A 17,151-nucleotide genomic window follows, 5' to 3' on the forward strand; every position below is an offset into this window, starting at 1 on the left:
GAAAACGAAACTGGTCAAACTGACGGGAAATGAACCTAGTCTGGGTTGTTATATATGGAAATAAAGGGACTTTTGACAAGCTTCATCCTCGTCCTATGTGTAATATATCTCTCTAAACACCAATTGGTGGATGATTGTTATAGTAGAAAGCGGGTGACGTGAACATTGTTGAGTTGTGCCAAATGCAAAAAACACACCAAAAAACATGCAGCACAGAGTCACAAAAAATGCTAAGTAAAACTTAACAATGACAGATTTAAGCTTTCTAAGTGGATGATGAAATGGGACATCATGAAGTTTTTGGCGTTCAGACGATCAGAAATGAGAGACGATGCCATGGGCACTTGCATGTTGAACGCTATAGTCGATGAAATTATCACAGCGTTCTTTCATAGGTTTCTAGCCCTCTGAACATACGAATGGGTCGGTACAATTTCTTCACACGTCCGAGATTTAGGCCGGCCAGACGGCAGGTTCTAATGGCGCATATCATCGTCCAATCATTGCCGCCGGTCTGTCCGACTCTGGCGCAGGAGGCGTGTCAAATGAGAAAAACTCTCTCATTTCCCCTCATCAATAATGAAGACCCAGTCTTCCACACAAACGTGATGAGACAGAGACATAGTCAGTGCAGCCCGACTAAATCAATCTTCTAGTTACCCGTCAAATAAACAGGCCCCTATAAGGCTAACGTGCGTCATGACATCACATCCCCTCCCCCGCCAGAATTTAACGAAACCGCCTTTGTTACAAGTTGAAGTGTACGGTTTCTCTCCAAAGCTTGACTTTTCAATCTAAATTTTTGTGTGCCATGTTACAAGTGGAAAAGTACGACATCCCACCTGATGTCCTCTCGCCCGATGACGTAAATCGTACAGCTCTCCAACTGATCAGCCTGCTGAATAAAAGTAATGGACGGTAATGGCCCAGGACAGCGAGAGGTTTATGTTGTACAGAATGTCGCTTCCCTCGAAATGTGAAAAATAACTTTTGCCATTCAAATCCAATGGGGGCAGTTTGGTGAAATATTGCAAGTTACAATGCACATCTACCAACGTAGTGTCCTCAGATTACATTGCCTCCTAGAATCAAAATATTCCTCCCACTGGTCTGCCTTCTATTTCTAGGCGAGATAAATGGACCGTTGCGACCCTGCACGGCCAGAGTTTGTGTTACAGAGACTATATAGCTGCTATATAAAGTTGGAATATGACTTTTGCCATTCAATTCAAACCTAAGGGGACGTATTTTGTGAAATGTTACTAGTTCGAACGCAAGGCCGTTATGGCACTGTACTGCAGATGCCACAAAATTGGATTTTTTTTCGGTTACGTTTACAATTCAAATCCAAGGGCCCCGGGGACGCATTATGTAGTGTGTAACATTTGTTACGTAATGCACGCCTTCTCATCTGAGCCATAAATTGAATATGGAAATTGGCAGATAGATACTACAATGTAGACGTTGACCAAAGGTTCTGTCCCTTCTGTCCAAAGAATGTTGAAGATGAATTTCACTTTATAACGGAATGCTCTAGATACGCTAATTTACGTAATGAGCCATTCACATTTCTCGAATCAGGTACAGACAGATTTGTATATCTTTAAATGCCACAACTCCCATAATGCAAAGATAGGTAGATATATCAAAGACTGCTTTGCTATTAGAACAAAATACCGAAACTAATTATTAGCCCAACTCGATTGTGATACTATTTCAAAGACTTGTATTAGACCTTATTGCTATGTTAATTAGGATGTTAAGTCTTTGTTCTATACATCTATTTTGTTCTTTGTGTAATTGTCGTCACCATACATTCTACCATGTATAAATGTCGTGCAATAAAGTTCCATCTATCCTCTAGTCTGATTACGTCCACGTATATCGCGCCGGTTGGCCTCTAGACGAGGGAAAGGGATCGATATGACCTTGAACAGCGGGAGCTCACGTTAAACCTGTACAATAAATGTGCCCCCAAGATTGAAAATGACTCTGAGGGGACTAGTTTTGCGAAATGGCACAAGTTGAAATGAACGACATCTCCAGAAGGATGTCAAATTGCTCCCTGACATATGCAGTAATAGACCGCTGTGGTCGCAGCAGTTCGTGAGTTCGTGCTACACAAACCTTTGCAGTTGTTTCCCCTTTAGTTGGAAAATGACTCTTCAACTCCAAGGGATCCGGACTAACGTTAGTTTTGCAAAATGGTACAATGTTGAAATTTTAAGTGCGACTTCTTATATTTAGTCCTCCAGACAGAATAAAAAGTAGTAATGAACCATTGCGGCCCCAAACAGCGAGAGTTTGTGCTACGCAAACCTTTGTAGTCCCCCAAAGTTGGAAAATGACTTTTACGATTGAAATCTAAGGGGATCAGTTTTACATGTTTGATCTATTTCTCAATGTATCCAGTGGAATAAGAAGAAACCGTCTCCATGAAGATTGAGTGTCAAACGACTTTGGCAGATCCATCTTTTATCCACGTATTAACGGTGCTAATTTCCCGGCTGACATCACGTAATAGGAAGGGCTTTCGGAAGTCATCGCTTATACAGTGTGTTTTATTTTGTGAAATGATGTCTTAGATATGGAATTAAATTAGAAAACAGTAAGATAATACTCTTTTTTAACCGCGAATAGTAGAATCAGACATATTTGTCACATTTATCTAGTTCTGAAAAGAATTTCAAGACAAACAAAAGTGATATTTGGGAATAACTTGTTTTTGCTCAATCTCATTATTCACTAGTAGACCAAACTGGTGAAATAATATTATTGGGATAACTGTTATCACGTGAAAAATTAGTTGACACGGGTTTCGACTGAAAAAAACTTTTTTAAACTAGATAAATGTGATAAATAGGCTGAGCTGCAGGATCTTTGCAACAAGGCCGTGTTATAAATCATGTCTCTGCACATTAATATCTACATGATATTGTACATTCTTTCAAATTTAGTTGATTACTACATACCTTGCTTTATCTCAGAGAGATGTAGATGAATGTAGAAACACTATAATAATGTCATAAATGTTCACTTGCCTCTGTTGACATCTTTATAGTCCCTGAGGAATACATAATGTAGAGCCACAAGGTGCCACTTAATTGGTATCATTCGTATTTTATCATTTTTTCACAATTGAAATGACAATGATTGTTCAATCAAATACTGAAGACTGAATTAAGTTGATTTGACAGAGGCTTGTATAATAGAGACAAATGTACAGAATTGCACTAATTGTAGTTTTATTGTTTACATTATTGAGATATGAAGGATCGTTAAATCAGACACTTAAGACTGAATTATGCTGTTTATTTTGACACAGACAGGCGTGATAGGGAAAAACGCACAGAATCGCACCCAATGATACTCATAATCAGACACAATTCGAAAGTTATCATCGCAAACAGCAGACACCGCTGTTGAATGTTTAAACGTTGTTGAATATTTGAACTGAAAAAAACGTGCAGCCTGGTCCCTGCAGACTAAACAAGGCTGGCATATCAGTTCTGGGTTTCTATTAGAGATCTCTGTAGAGGTTTCAGTGACATGTATAGAACTGGTATGTCATTGGGAAAAAGCCAAACTCATAGAGGCTGCAAGGGAGGCTAAAGATAGTTTTACAGTTTCTCCATGCACTGAACCACGGACAATACATCATCTTGTAGTCCCACCTGCGTCAGCTGATCACCCAGGATAGCCTTGGAGAGAGATTAAGCTCTATTTTTAACGGTAATACATGAGACGGCTGGAACCGGCCCCGATCAGTCATGTATAACAAGACGGGTGCTTGTTACGATCGTTCATCGTCTCCCGGCATCTGATATATCACACGTCACCCGGGCATCGCATGGCAGAAATCCTGGCCATTAGTTACCTGTGGCGAGGGTAAGAAACGAGGTGTATGTAAGGCCAAAGGTTTGGTTAACGTATAGATTTCTTTGTAATGTCGTAGGCCCTAATTCTATAGAATGGTACAGCGAATGGTATTATTCATAGGAAATTTATGGCATGAAAAGTCTTTCTATTTACACTGCTATCTACTTATATAATAAGGCGACGACTTCGCTGGGGACGGAACGATTTGATAGATCAACGAGTTTTATTGATAAAATTAAATCCTTTTTACGCTTTGTCATACTTTTAAATTTTGCATGATACATGTATGAAAATTATGAAGCCGCGGGTTATAATTACGCAAATCCAATTTAGATCACTGCGCGATCGCCGTCGAGTAGCGGAACAGCGGGCCTTTATAATACCCAAAGTTAAGATGAGTAGAAATGTTATTATAGTGGTGTAACGTTATACTGTAGTCTTGCAATGCATGCTGTTATCACAGATTTCGATGGGAAATGACTGAAGAAATTATAAAGGTTAGTGATTATAAAATACCAAATGAAGATCATTTAAAATATACAAACAAACAAACTCATGTGATGGCGCACCAACAAGAAACTTTTCGTTCAAATTCAAAGTCTGCCTATTTGTGTAACTTCTAGGATGTGTGACAGAGAAAAAGCAACAACTATACTTTGAGAGGAAAATGATAAGTTAGGCACAATTTTTCTACTTCGTTTAACCAACTTCTGCATCATACATAAATCTAAGAGGTTCAAACTTTGCCTTTCGCGGCCACAGCGCCACCACTCAACAGCGCCACCACGAGGCCATGTGGTGCGTTGCAGAGTCTTCAGTTACTACGGCAGCGTGACGTAAACTTCAACATGGCGAACTGAGGCAAACTTTCACCAGTTCGACTCGTGTCTTCTGGTAGTTTTCCTGGGCGTACGACAAATCGTTGGTGAGTATGCACGCCTGTACTTCACACTGTTGTATTTTAGAAGCTCATATGGTCACTAGTTGGTGTATATCGTGTATGAAACGAGATATACAGGCAAAACTTGCCTGGTGGCGACTGGTCGAGAATGTTGAAGTGGAAGGTTCGATTTCCACTCCAGTTCTCAAGCTCCGGACTGCGTGGGAAATGGTTAAGTCTACTCAAAACAGGTGTTCCTAACGTCACAAGTACCAGCTTAGTACAACTAGAACGTTACAGTCTGGTGAACAACTGTATCATAACATTAATGTTGTCGTACATTTTAATTTGTTCAGACTAGCTCAGAATTAGAAATGATATTCTCGTAACGTTAACGGGGGGGATCCAATGTCCGGTAACTGTTCTAAGTGAATGCGCATGGCTTTTGTCATCGTACGTTTTACTGAGAACCCATCAAAAACAATTTAAGATCTTGTTAACAACCATATAACTGTGATTTAAGCTGTGCAGACATACGTTTCCTTTAACGGCAGCATTCCGAACTTTACTTTGACAGCGCGCGAAAGTTTTGGCAGGTTTGGACTTGCGTTTCAGTGGAACGTTCTAACACAAAAAGGGGGTCCAAACTCCGATAAGTTAACAACCAATCCATCTCTGCATATCTTTAAGCATCCTATGCATGCAAAATAACACTAAGCTTCTGCAATACTATTTTTTGTCACAAATATATGCAATATTTTGAATTACGATGCATATTTAAATACGTTTACTTACAAGGATTACCTCTCACGGTGAAACCAACCTGTCGCCAAAAAGAAAAATGGCGGCACTTTGTTTACGTCTGCCTGCGATAATACTTTTTCACTTTCGGTTTCGGTATTTCCTGCTTCAACCTCGTTTTTAACAGCAGAAATGACTACAGGATTTCTTTAGTCGGTAGGGATCGATTTTCTTGAATGATCGGTACTCTACTGACGAGTTGACGTCTCCATCGTGTTGAGCATCGCTCGGCTTCCTTCATAGGTGATTGACAAAGATGGCGGGGTTGACAGGGCCGTGAACATGCCGCATAATTCAGCTCCTATTATCCAACTATAAAAGCAAAGACACGGCATAGCTGTGCTTATTTAGGAAGTTTTATAGATAGCCTTGTCATCTGTGGTGGTATCTTTTCACATTTCGTATTTGACGATGAATTATTTAATAGTTTCCAGGGCCATGTTCTCGATATGTTCGCTCGTCAGTATGCACGGAAGGCGTCAAACTTGTGTACTTTTTTCAATCGTTATCTGTTGGGGCTTACCAACTTGGACACATACTCTGACTTTTCAGTTATTTACAACAAGGTTTAGTCCATAACAAGTTGCACTTATTATGTGCAGACACTTATGCATATCTCCGCAAAAATGATTTTAAAATCCTACCGGACTTTGGACCCCTACCGGACTTTGGACCCCTCCCGTTAGCGTTCACAACTTCACACTGAACTGATTTTCACCTGCGTGACATATGGACTGATGCTTTATGATATTTGTAGAAAACAGACAACTTGGATGATATGAATGACTGTTATATACGTTTATGAAACACATGTACACCCAATCTGTAAGTGTTGGTAAAGCAGCAAGCATGTGATTTAAGAAGCTTTACTCTACTCTACTCTACTCTATCAGTCTATGGTAAATAAATGCTTGAAACATGGTAACATTACATTAGACATTGTCTAGGAAATAGCCAACTGTATTAGAAAAGTCCCATAACTTATAAAGAATGTCTTTTCCCACAACAACATTCCTGCAATACGCCCATTTAGTTTCTCAAGGTTGAGTCTTAACTCTGGCTATACAGGTATGTAGTACAGCTGTGTACTAATGTTACCTGTCTATTGTTCTCCCTGATCTCACCTGGCCTGACGGGTCAGTGGCTATTGTGGCAGTCTGTAGTTGCTTTAATAATAAATGACACCCGTACTTGTCCTACAATTTGTCAAAACTGTAATTATCTTTCATCCACGACTTGGACGCTTTGAAAAGTTGACTGAATTGCTTCAATTATAACACAGCTAGCATTTATCCGCAACGTTATGTAGTGTTAAATGTGACATAACACCACCTGTTATCTTTAATATTCAACAAATTTCAACACTTCCTCAAGATAGTCTACTTCAAGTTCAAGATTGTGATAAATGGAAACATGACAAGTGCTTGTAAAACTTTCAAGTATAGTTTACCTGATAGTTTCCTTTTATATCAGGTTGGAGAGTTGATAAGAGATATCAAAGATATCTGATTCTTAATAGGTTAGTAACAATCTTTTATATCTCCACAATACATTTCTTGTGTTGTGCTTTAAGTTAAGCCTTTATGCTTAAGCCTGGGCCCTGTATTTATCTAAGGTGCCAGTTGCTATTTGTACTGCTAATACACACGCTATTCACAGTCATTTGGCCTGGCTTTTACAAACAACATGGCGTCCGCTATCCAGGTATCTCTGCTGCATTCTTCGGACACCCTCCACATGTTGTTTTTAACCACTCCGTTCTAAGTCTGTCCCCAGAGAGGACATGCTACAAGACTTGTGAATATTTGATGAGGTGGGATGTTTTGTATTGTCGTCCTGCATGTCACAATCATGTGTGGTGATTGGTGGGCTTATTATTTTAGAGTGCAGTTGATGTGATTGATGCTGGTGTGGCTTATTATTTTGGCGGCCGTTGTCAAGGAAAGGGCAAAGTCAAACAATGTGGCATTAACTTATCAAGGTGGGATAGAAGGGATTCTGTCAGGATTTTACAGGTGCGTAACACTACACAGAGTGTGCACTTGTCTTGATATCTCTGTGACGGTGTCAGTACTAAATGTACTAGCTGCTTTTATGTGTAATTCACTAATTGGCAGAGATTTCTTCGACAAATGGTGGAATCAGACACCTAGTAGTAGTAAAAATTCTTATATTTAACATTTCCTTTCAATTGTCCTTGAAACATTTTGTCTTTGTTACTATGTAGATAAGACAAAATGCAGTTTATAACATTTACATCTTTAACTTAAGTTTAAGTTATAAAATGGCTGGCAATGTCAGGTTAATCTGTATAACAACGTTGTATCTTTTTCTACAAGTGTTTGAAAGATATATTGATTGATTGTTATATCAATATAACTTGCGTATTGTATCAGATTAAAGGTGTTAAATGGTGTTTACAATAGATACTAATTGCATGTTAAGCATGCCCACAAGTGAACTTTAACCCAGCATGGGACTAGATCTGTGTTAAATACATGTAAGTTACTTTAGTTAGTAAAGTTGCTGGGTTGGATTTGGAAGTATGGGTAAAAGAAACTGTCTCTTTTGCCAGTTTCAGTTTTTTTTTTTCATCAATATATCAAGACAGATTGTATTGTAGATTTTAGTAACTTGAATCAGTAGTCTGAAGGAAAGTCATACCTGTCGCGATGTCCCACTTGACCCTTTACAGACCCGAAAGGCACTTAGCAACTACATTGTACATGCAAATTTCCTGACGTGAAAATGATTTAGTGTATATCTTGCCTTTGTTAAGATGTCCTTTTGGAGGTAGTAGAAGTAAATAAGCACTGTAAATCCTGGTGTGGATCAAACTTACAGTTTGTTCTCATGCAGCAACATCAACTCTCCTAATTCTACCGGTTAGCATCAATACCCCACATGATGAAAAATACATGAACCTAACTTGATATAAAGGGCTGTACCAATGAAGCATCAGCATCTATTTTTGACAACAATCTTGAGAAGGCGTCTATAACAATATCTTTTTATGTTGCCCCAGGTGATTATGGCACGCAATGGAATTATGAGAGTTGATCTTAGTTATTACCTAGAGTACCGGTGTGACAGCGATCTCGCCCCCCCGTGATCTCGCCCCCCCGGGGGCGAAATCACTAGCGATCTCGCCCTCCCCGGCTAGTGATCTCGCCCCCCTACCTCGCCCCCCTTTAGCGATTTCGCCCCCCCCCCAAAAAAAACGGGTTTACATGACATTTTAGAAGTTGATTGGTATAAATCACAAAATGCAGTTTCAGAATGATATAAGTACACGAGTTTGATACATAACTACATTCATAGTATCAATATTAACGTAATTACATGGTAATAAAATAGTTGAACTTGTTTCAGACAAGGAGGGTTGGGTCCCTTGTATTCCAATTATTGCATATACCTGAGTCTTGACATAAGATGTATTTCATTGTATTCACCTGTCCTCAAGCAACCTATATATCTCCAATATGAAGTCTCTACCATGAAGTGACCACAAAATAACTATGTAATGTCTTTATTAATTATGCAAATATTAGGTATTAATTAGAATAACGCACATTTTGGTATATGCACCTGGCCAAGGGATATCTTCACCTCCAACATGACTGTTTTTTCTAGTATTTAGGAACTGATGCATTTACCCGTGTTTCTCAAGACTGGTACTTTACCAGTGTTTGTGTAGCATTTAGCAACTGTTACAGCTATATCAACTTGCTCGTAGATAGTGTTTATAATGAGAAACTATTATTCACGTGTGTTTTTGTTAGAGCTTTGGAAATGTTTCCAGCACAAGAAAGAAAACACTGTGACAAATTGAAAACATATAGCTGACGTATTCCGTACCATAGACGGTGTTGATTTATACGTTCGCAGTAGCACTGTTTTTATGCCACCTCAGCTGCAAAAATTGTCTTTTTCATTTCAATGTTATGTTTGCACCGAACAATATAGTATCGACTTTCGAGGTATGACATCTTACGGTACGGTAATAAGGTGCCATATAGGTACCTGGTAACACACCATATACATTACTCCCCAGGTGCAGTATAGTGCCAGGTAGCGCACCTGTAATATGTAGTAACCAACTGTGTTTTTTTGGGGGGGGGGCGAAAACGCTAAAGGGGGGCGAAAACGCTAGTGATCTCGCCCCCCGGGGGGGCGAGATCACAGGGGGGGCGAGATCGCTGTCACACCGGTATACAAACAACAAACATGTAAGATATCTGTATTATGTTATCCTGACCCACAGGGTTCCTTGCGAGTGAAGGATAGTGAGCTCATCCATGGCGAGGGCTTCTCCGTCCCGTCTGCCGGCGCTCCCTTCGGCCGAGGAGCGGGGCCTGGTTCCCGTACGCGGTGCCCGGAGCCCGCCCACGTTCCACCGGCTGGACGTGCTGGAGGACAGGCTGCTGCACCAGGTGGGATGAAGCTGTAGTGCAATTTAACCCCTGCTTGGCCTACTGGGTCAGTTAGTCCTCACTCTTAGTGAGCAATTGAGCTGGTCTCAATCATGATGTTTCTCACCTAGGGAGAAGAGATGCTGTTACAGTTACAATGTAACCCGTAACCGTGAGTGGCCTTCGGGTTGCTCCTTGCAATGACCTTAACTTAAGTTCTTGTTACGTGGTGACCATTAAGTAAAGAATTACCCTTGTAGATGGAGCCTTTCAGATAAAAGAGGACCTGATCATGTTTGTGCATGTATTTGTATTTGTGTGTGTATGTGGTGTGTGCCTGAATGTGTCAGACTCGATCTATGCTGTTACAAAATCCTGTATGTCCTAATCTACATCCCAGTCCCTTGCAGACCGAGCCTTTCGTATAGAGGCCTCAGGACCTGATCATTTTTGTTTGTGCCTGTATGTGTGTTTGTGTGTGAGTGTGTATGTGGTGTGTGTGTGTCACAGTCTGCATGTGCTGCTGATGTGAATGGCCTAATCTGCAAGAGAAGACAACCCACTCCCTGGTAGACCAAGCGTCTATATTTAAGAAGACCTAATTATGTTTGTGCATGTATGTGTGTTTGTGTGTGAGTGTGTATGTGGTCTTTGTGTGCCACGGTCCCCATGTCTATAAACTGCCGTTACAAAATTGTATGTCCTAATCTACAGGAGAAGACGACCCAGTCCCTTGTAGACAGAGCCTTCCGTATTAAGGAGGACCTGATCATGCTTGTTTGTGCCTGTAACGTTATTTGTGTTTGTGTGTGTATGTGGTGTGTGTCTGAAATTGTGTCAGACTATATAAACTGCTGTTACAAAAACTTGTATGTCCTAATCTACAGGAGAAGACGACCCAGTCCCTTGTAGACCGAGCCTTCCGTATAAAAGAGGACCTGATCGTATTTGTTTGGGCCTGTATGTGTGTTTGTGTGTAGGTGGTGCGCATGTGTGTGTCACAGTCTGCATGTGTCTATAAACTGATGTTATTTCCAATTCTGCAGGAGAAGACGACCCAGTCCCTGGTGGACCGAGCCTTCCGTATTAAGGAGGACCTGATCGACAGTCTGAGTTTCACTAAGGGCACCCTGCAGGGGGAGCAGACAGCCAGGCAGCTGCTGGAGGACCACATCAGGACCATCACTGTGGTGGTCAAGAGGCTCAGTAGGGAGATAGAGGTGGGGAAAATGCACCTTGTTACTGTAACGGGGGCCGCCCTAAGACGGTCCCCGTCGTAAGACGGTACGGATTTTTTGCTGACCTTATTATCCATAAGTACACCGTGTTTATTGCCACTGACTATGCTGATTACAAAGGTAACTATACCACGTCCATGCACACAGATTTAATTTGCATTCCAAGTATACTTAAACATATTTACTTCATGTTTTTTTAAGAGCAGAATTCTAACAGTAATGTTGACAGTGCTGAATCACTGCGGTCACCGGCCTCTGCGTATTGGCGGCTCGTGTCGCTAACTATACGAACTCATCCAAGCAGTCACACAACTGCCATGATACACATAAATAAAGCTCCATAAAACACTATGAATATGGGTCTTCAAATGTTTGTTGAGTAGAAAACTAACCAAAAGGAAGCGACATAAACATTGCCACCATTGTACTCCCAAGGAAGTGTGGCCGTGAAGGTGGCAGACTAGAGAACGCTCCAAAGATTTATTTGACTGTAACAAATGATTCGTGCTGTCTATGAAAATAAGACTTGACAGAGAGATGTAGATGATATTTTCATATAATCAGACAGAGTTTTGTTGATGTTGGCGGTGTCGTTTTTTCGTAATGGTTTTTTTAGTCGGGCATTCACAATCAGTGCATTCAGCCCATTGCCCGTAAAACATCAGCTGGATTGTTCTAGGTACAGCCTTCCTCATGTGAGACAAGAAGTACATACAGTCACGATTTTACTGTCAAAAGAAAGCTAAAATATCATACTATTAATTTTTTCTGTGTACTTAGATTTACCACTTACTTCGAAAGAGAGCAAAATATAAAAAAAAAGCGTGCCGAGTTAGGCACACTGTCCAGCGTAGCACAAAATTGGAAGGTTACATACACGAAATTGTCTCTCAGTGTTTGCCGCTTGTAACATGCAGCGCGAAAGGTTCATGAACCACATGAATGCATTTCTTATTCAAGTATGTTGTTCAAATCTATGAGTAAAAAATTCAGTCATCAAAATTTGACCACTCTCAGGCAACTAGCGATGGAGCGCCATGAGTTTGAGCGCAAGAAAAAGCGCACCGTGTTGGGGCACCTCCCGTTACAGTTAGTTACTGACCGCATTTATGGATGGCACGCTTGTTACTGACCACATCAGAACCATCACTGTGGTGGTGAAGAGGCTGAGCAGGGAGATAGAGGTGGGGAAAATGCACCTTGTTACTGTACAACCGGTCATTGAAACTATACCTGCTTTGTGTACAGTCTGTCACTGACTCGTGTACCAAGACTGCATGGACATGCTTAGCTTTTGCTGACCACTTGAAGTTAAAGGCACTGCCGTTCAATGAAATAAGTACTGTTGGGAGATTGAGGTAACATCTATTCACATATTTCAGCCAAGTCACAAAGGAGGCCATGTTGTGAAAACTTCCTCTAACCTATCTGCTTGTCTGCACACCAGGTGCTGGAGGACCAGATCAAGGCAAAGGAGTCGGAGATCCAAGGCACCAACATCACAGCCAAGAACCTGGAGTTCCAGCATGTGGCAGGGGTCGGCGACCTCAGGGGCAGGGTCGCCAGGTCAGTCACTTCTCTTTATAATGTTTGCTTGGGCCATACTGACTTCTTAATTTTATGGCTGACATCCGAGTGCGCATTGATTTTCGACCGTTCTAAAAAAAATTCGGGCCACATGGTCCAGTAGCATACAAGTGGCTTTTCTTTTCCAAGAGAAACTTTATGTATAGTCTAGCTGTTTTCATACTGATTTATGATGAAAAAGGTCAGACTCTGGGGATAACATAATTTGTTCCAAAGTGCTGAAGGAACCATCCAAAAAAAAACCTGTCAGACATCTTACCATGTCTTATAAGTTTCATTATTTTTATGTATTTATATCACAGTGTTTGATATGAGTATTGGGTTTGTTATAATTTTGATGTTGTGTTGTCTATTTTAGTTGTGGTGCCTTCATTGCCCAAATGGCTAATGTACATGTACAATGTAGTTGCCCAGTACAATAAATAATAATTTAGTTTTGCGGTTCTTAAATTTTGACACGTACATAACATATGGACATTGGTAACACCAAATCCGTTTGTATTTTTTGGCGCACCTTTGACAGATAAGTCGATGAAATGTATCAGGGATAGGTATGAAAAATGTACATGCCTTTCCCAAACGCACAATGATGGGGGCATGGTGGGTTTTGAACAAGGGACCTCTAGATTCTGAGCCCAACACTATACCAGTCACTCCACTCACAACACCTGGTCACTTGACCAGTACATGATACATTATTTGACTATGTGTTAAGTAAATATCCCCACTTTAGACACTTGAACAGTAAAGAGAAATTTATATTCCTGACAGCTTTTGATAAACCAACTCTAACCAACCATACAGCTAGCTACATTTATGCAATTACCAAGAAGCGAAAGGAAGTCGAATGTCCTAGAATAGATAAGACGCACATCTGCATATATAGATGCGTATGATTGTTTCCATTGTTACATATATGTGATTCTTACCGTGTGACCTGTACTTAGCCCAGTGGGGCAAAAATGTGAAATAAAGGTCTTCATTCATTAAAAGACCATTTTTCGCCTTTCTGCTGCAGATGCGATGCCTCTATCGCCCGCCTGGCTGCGGACCTGCGCACAGTATCAGAGTCTCTCCAGGCTGTGCACAGGGAACAGGCTAACAGCAGCGCCATGCTGAGGAACAAGCTCGACAGGCTGGAGCAATCGGTAGGAACAATCATGTTTCTTTCTCTTTTCTAAGTGTCAAAACAGGGTTTCATGAAGGGGTTTCAGAGTGTTAGAGTCTCTCCAGGCGGTGCACAGGGAACAGGCTAACAGCAGCGCCATGCTGAGGAACAAGCTGGACAGGCTGGAGCAGTCGGTAGGAGACTTTTACAGGATTTCTTTCTGTGTCAGAACAGGGTTTCATGAAGCTTACTGTCTGAGCTGAGAAATAGGCTTGGTTGTCAGTCAGGAATACACATGATTCAACTCTTGTTCTGAAGCAGACTTGAAAGCATGGACAGGGTGTTGATGGTTATTCCATCATGTATTGGAATCCTAAGGAGAGGAATAAAGTCACATCCTTGCAGTCTCTGTCTTCTGGCCTCATCTTATCTGCATCAATGACCTTGACCTGAGCTTTCATGAATAAACAAAGGTTCAAACACACAAAGAAACACAGGTCCATAACAATGGATAAATGCTTGAATCATTTGCTTCGTACAATCATGTACTTCCATCTGTTCTCCCAGACCAGCGAGTTGAACAGCAGCCTGGGTAAGACAGCGACGGAGCAGAGCTCCAAACTGAAGATTAATGCTTGAATCATTTGCTTTGTTAAGTTTGTACAATCCTGTACTTCAATCTGTTCTCCCAGACCAGCGAGTTGAACAGCAGCCTGGGTAAGACAGCCACAGAGCAGAGCTCCAAACTGAAGGAGGTTGAGGGACAGAACAGCAGCCAGCTGGCCCTGCTGGACTCCAGAACCCGCGGGCTGGTGGAGGACATCCGATCCTCCATCGCCTCCAACCACCGGTACTCGGAGGGGGAGAGGGAGCGGCTGGAGCACCACCTGCTGAACAGGATCGAGCTGTCGCACCACGCTAGGGACGTCAGACAGGTGGGGTATTCATGATAGTAGTAAACATGTTGTTGTACATTCATGCCCTATGGGGCTAAGTACAGACCTGGTATACACATAGGAATTTGCAGTTGTAATTAAGCACTTGTAGTGTCTGGACTGCTAAAGAATCTAAAACATGGGTTCTAAAACCAGATTTCTTGCTAGTTACTGTTAGAGGAGGATCTTTTTCTCACAATAGCATACCATTATCCAGAAGGGGCCACTTCATCAGACAGTCCTAAAATAAAAGATGCTTGTGTTATATGTACACAAAGACTTGACTACCTCTCTAAAAGGAACACCTGGCCATGGAGATCATTTTTTTATGGTCCCTTAAGTAATTATCCCACATGGACACAAGTCCTGTCCTCATAGACCAGATTTTATCAGTCCCCTGAGTGGTTTTCTCTGGCAGGTTTGAGAGTATGTTGGGCATGGATTTGAGACTGTGTTAAATAAATGTTACGTAAACAGCTACTGTCATAAGACTGCAAAGCTGTATATTGCACTGCAAAAAAAAACTTTCTACAAATCTTGTTTTCCAGGCACAATTTGAGAAGAGAGTAGAGGACAAAATCGACAAGTTGGCCACGCGGCTGAACAAGCTTGAGGAGGAGGTCTTGCGCCAGGCTGAGCGCGCCAAGGCCGACACGTTCGCCCAGACCACCAAGACTCGCATGGACCGCCTGGAGAGGCTGCAGAGAGAGGAGGTGGAGAAGCTGCGAGCGGAGCTGCACCACGGGTTTAAGGACGTGCACCACAGCATGAGCTCCATGAGATCTGTGATGGACGGAAAGAGAGAGCTGCTGAAGGAGGAGCTGCAGAAGGAGCTCGGCCAGGTCAGGAAGATGGTGGTGCTCATCTAACAGAAGGATCGATGTTTTTTTTAATTTGGCGTATTATTTGCCCATACTTACCCAATCTTTGAGTAATCTTCAAGCTGGTGTGTTACGCCAAAGGGCGGTAGTACCGGCTGTATAGATAAAGATACATCCAGAATGAGGCTGTTTTACGTGCTTGAGGTACCTCCTCGAGCACGGGACCCCCGTTTTACGTCCTTTCCAAAAGACGAATTCGTGAATTCTTGGCTGGGCTACAGCATCCGGTCACCTTGGTGGTCTCCCAACCAAGTACTGACTGGACAGCACGTTGCTTAACTTCGGAGATTGATGGGATCACTGAGCAACACCACAGTGACCGATAATGGATTTATGTCACCTTTGATTTAATAAGAATATGATGTTAGATGAAAGACAACAGAGTACACATTACATAAACTGTTGGCTGATGTTCAGTTTTTGTTGTACGGTCACAGCCTCTGGTGGAAAGGATATGAAATCCCTTACTCTAGAATTCATTTTGAATGAAACTTCTCTATTTATAGTAACACTGGCATGAAGGAAACCCTACATTTCAACTCATTATTGGATATACAATGGAATTTTTTTTGCGTGATATTCCTAACATGATTTTATAGCCAGAGATATATTTGACTATATACTTAAAGAATGACCGCTATAATTACATTTATATGTACAGTTGAAGAGTAATTCTGTGTGTTAATCTTCTTTCTGATGTTATTGTACAAATGTTAATGCTCTGCCATTTTTTTATTTTTGAGACAACTGTTGTAGAGAAAGTTCAAGCATTGGTTTTGAGTGTAAAACAATATCTATAGGAATATAGTCACATGAAAACTCAGAACGAATCATAATGATTATACTATAATTATAGTTCAATAAGTCAATGAAAGTATGTAATCTATTTTTCTGTAATATTCATGTCAACAAAGAACATGATACATTATAAAATACATATAGAATTAAGATTTGCTTGGAGGCATTGACTAAATTTGTACTGCATTTGATCGTCTCAAAGTAGAGAAAAATATTTTTATGTGTTGATGAAAATATGTGCCTTCGTTTCTCGTTAATCTGTATCTTATAATGTAGACAAGGACGGGTGTACATGTACAATGTCATGTATATAGGACCACATGTTGTACATATTATATTCTGTGGAACAGAATTCATTGTCAAACCTTAAGTAGGTTTTCCCTTTGATTCTATTTTTGATATCATTAGTGTTTAAATTGTTTTTTGACTTGCCTGAGCTTGGTGGCTAAAGTAGTACCTTAATACTTTCCTGGAATAATTCTATCAGGTCTTAAAATCACAGGGTAAAAAGGTTATCAATACAAACCAAGGATTATTATATAATATCGTTTTGATGTTTTGTTCAGTCATGGAAGGACGTAAAATTTATTCTATGCAACAGGCTTCAAGGTATTTTCTATGATAATATCAGT

At 40.9% G+C, this 17,151-nt stretch overlaps 1 protein-coding gene across 2 annotated transcripts; it reads left to right on the forward strand.

Moving 5' to 3' along the window:
* The first annotated feature begins 4,630 nt into the window (after positions 1-4,630).
* On the forward strand, positions 4,631-17,046 carry LOC118409327 (protein FAM81A-like). 2 transcript variants are annotated; one of them, XM_035810280.1, is made up of 8 exons: positions 4,631-4,804; positions 9,825-9,993; positions 11,019-11,192; positions 12,658-12,776; positions 13,816-13,876; positions 14,031-14,099; positions 14,598-14,840; positions 15,389-17,046. In XM_035810280.1, the coding sequence occupies exons 2-8, from the start codon at positions 9,859-9,861 to the stop codon at positions 15,707-15,709; spliced, it is 1,122 nt and encodes a 373-aa protein (XP_035666173.1). In that variant the 5' UTR covers positions 4,631-4,804; positions 9,825-9,858; the 3' UTR covers positions 15,710-17,046. The 2 variants fall into 2 exon arrangements, with proteins under 2 accessions (XP_035666173.1, XP_035666172.1); XM_035810279.1 differs by lacking the exon at positions 14,031-14,099 and having other exon boundaries at positions 13,816-13,945.
* Positions 17,047-17,151: the final 105 nt, after the last annotated feature.

This window comes from Branchiostoma floridae, chromosome 2, assembly GCF_000003815.2.
Source record: "Branchiostoma floridae strain S238N-H82 chromosome 2, Bfl_VNyyK, whole genome shotgun sequence".
In the NCBI taxonomy this organism is placed as follows: Eukaryota; Metazoa; Chordata; class Leptocardii; order Amphioxiformes; family Branchiostomatidae; genus Branchiostoma; species Branchiostoma floridae.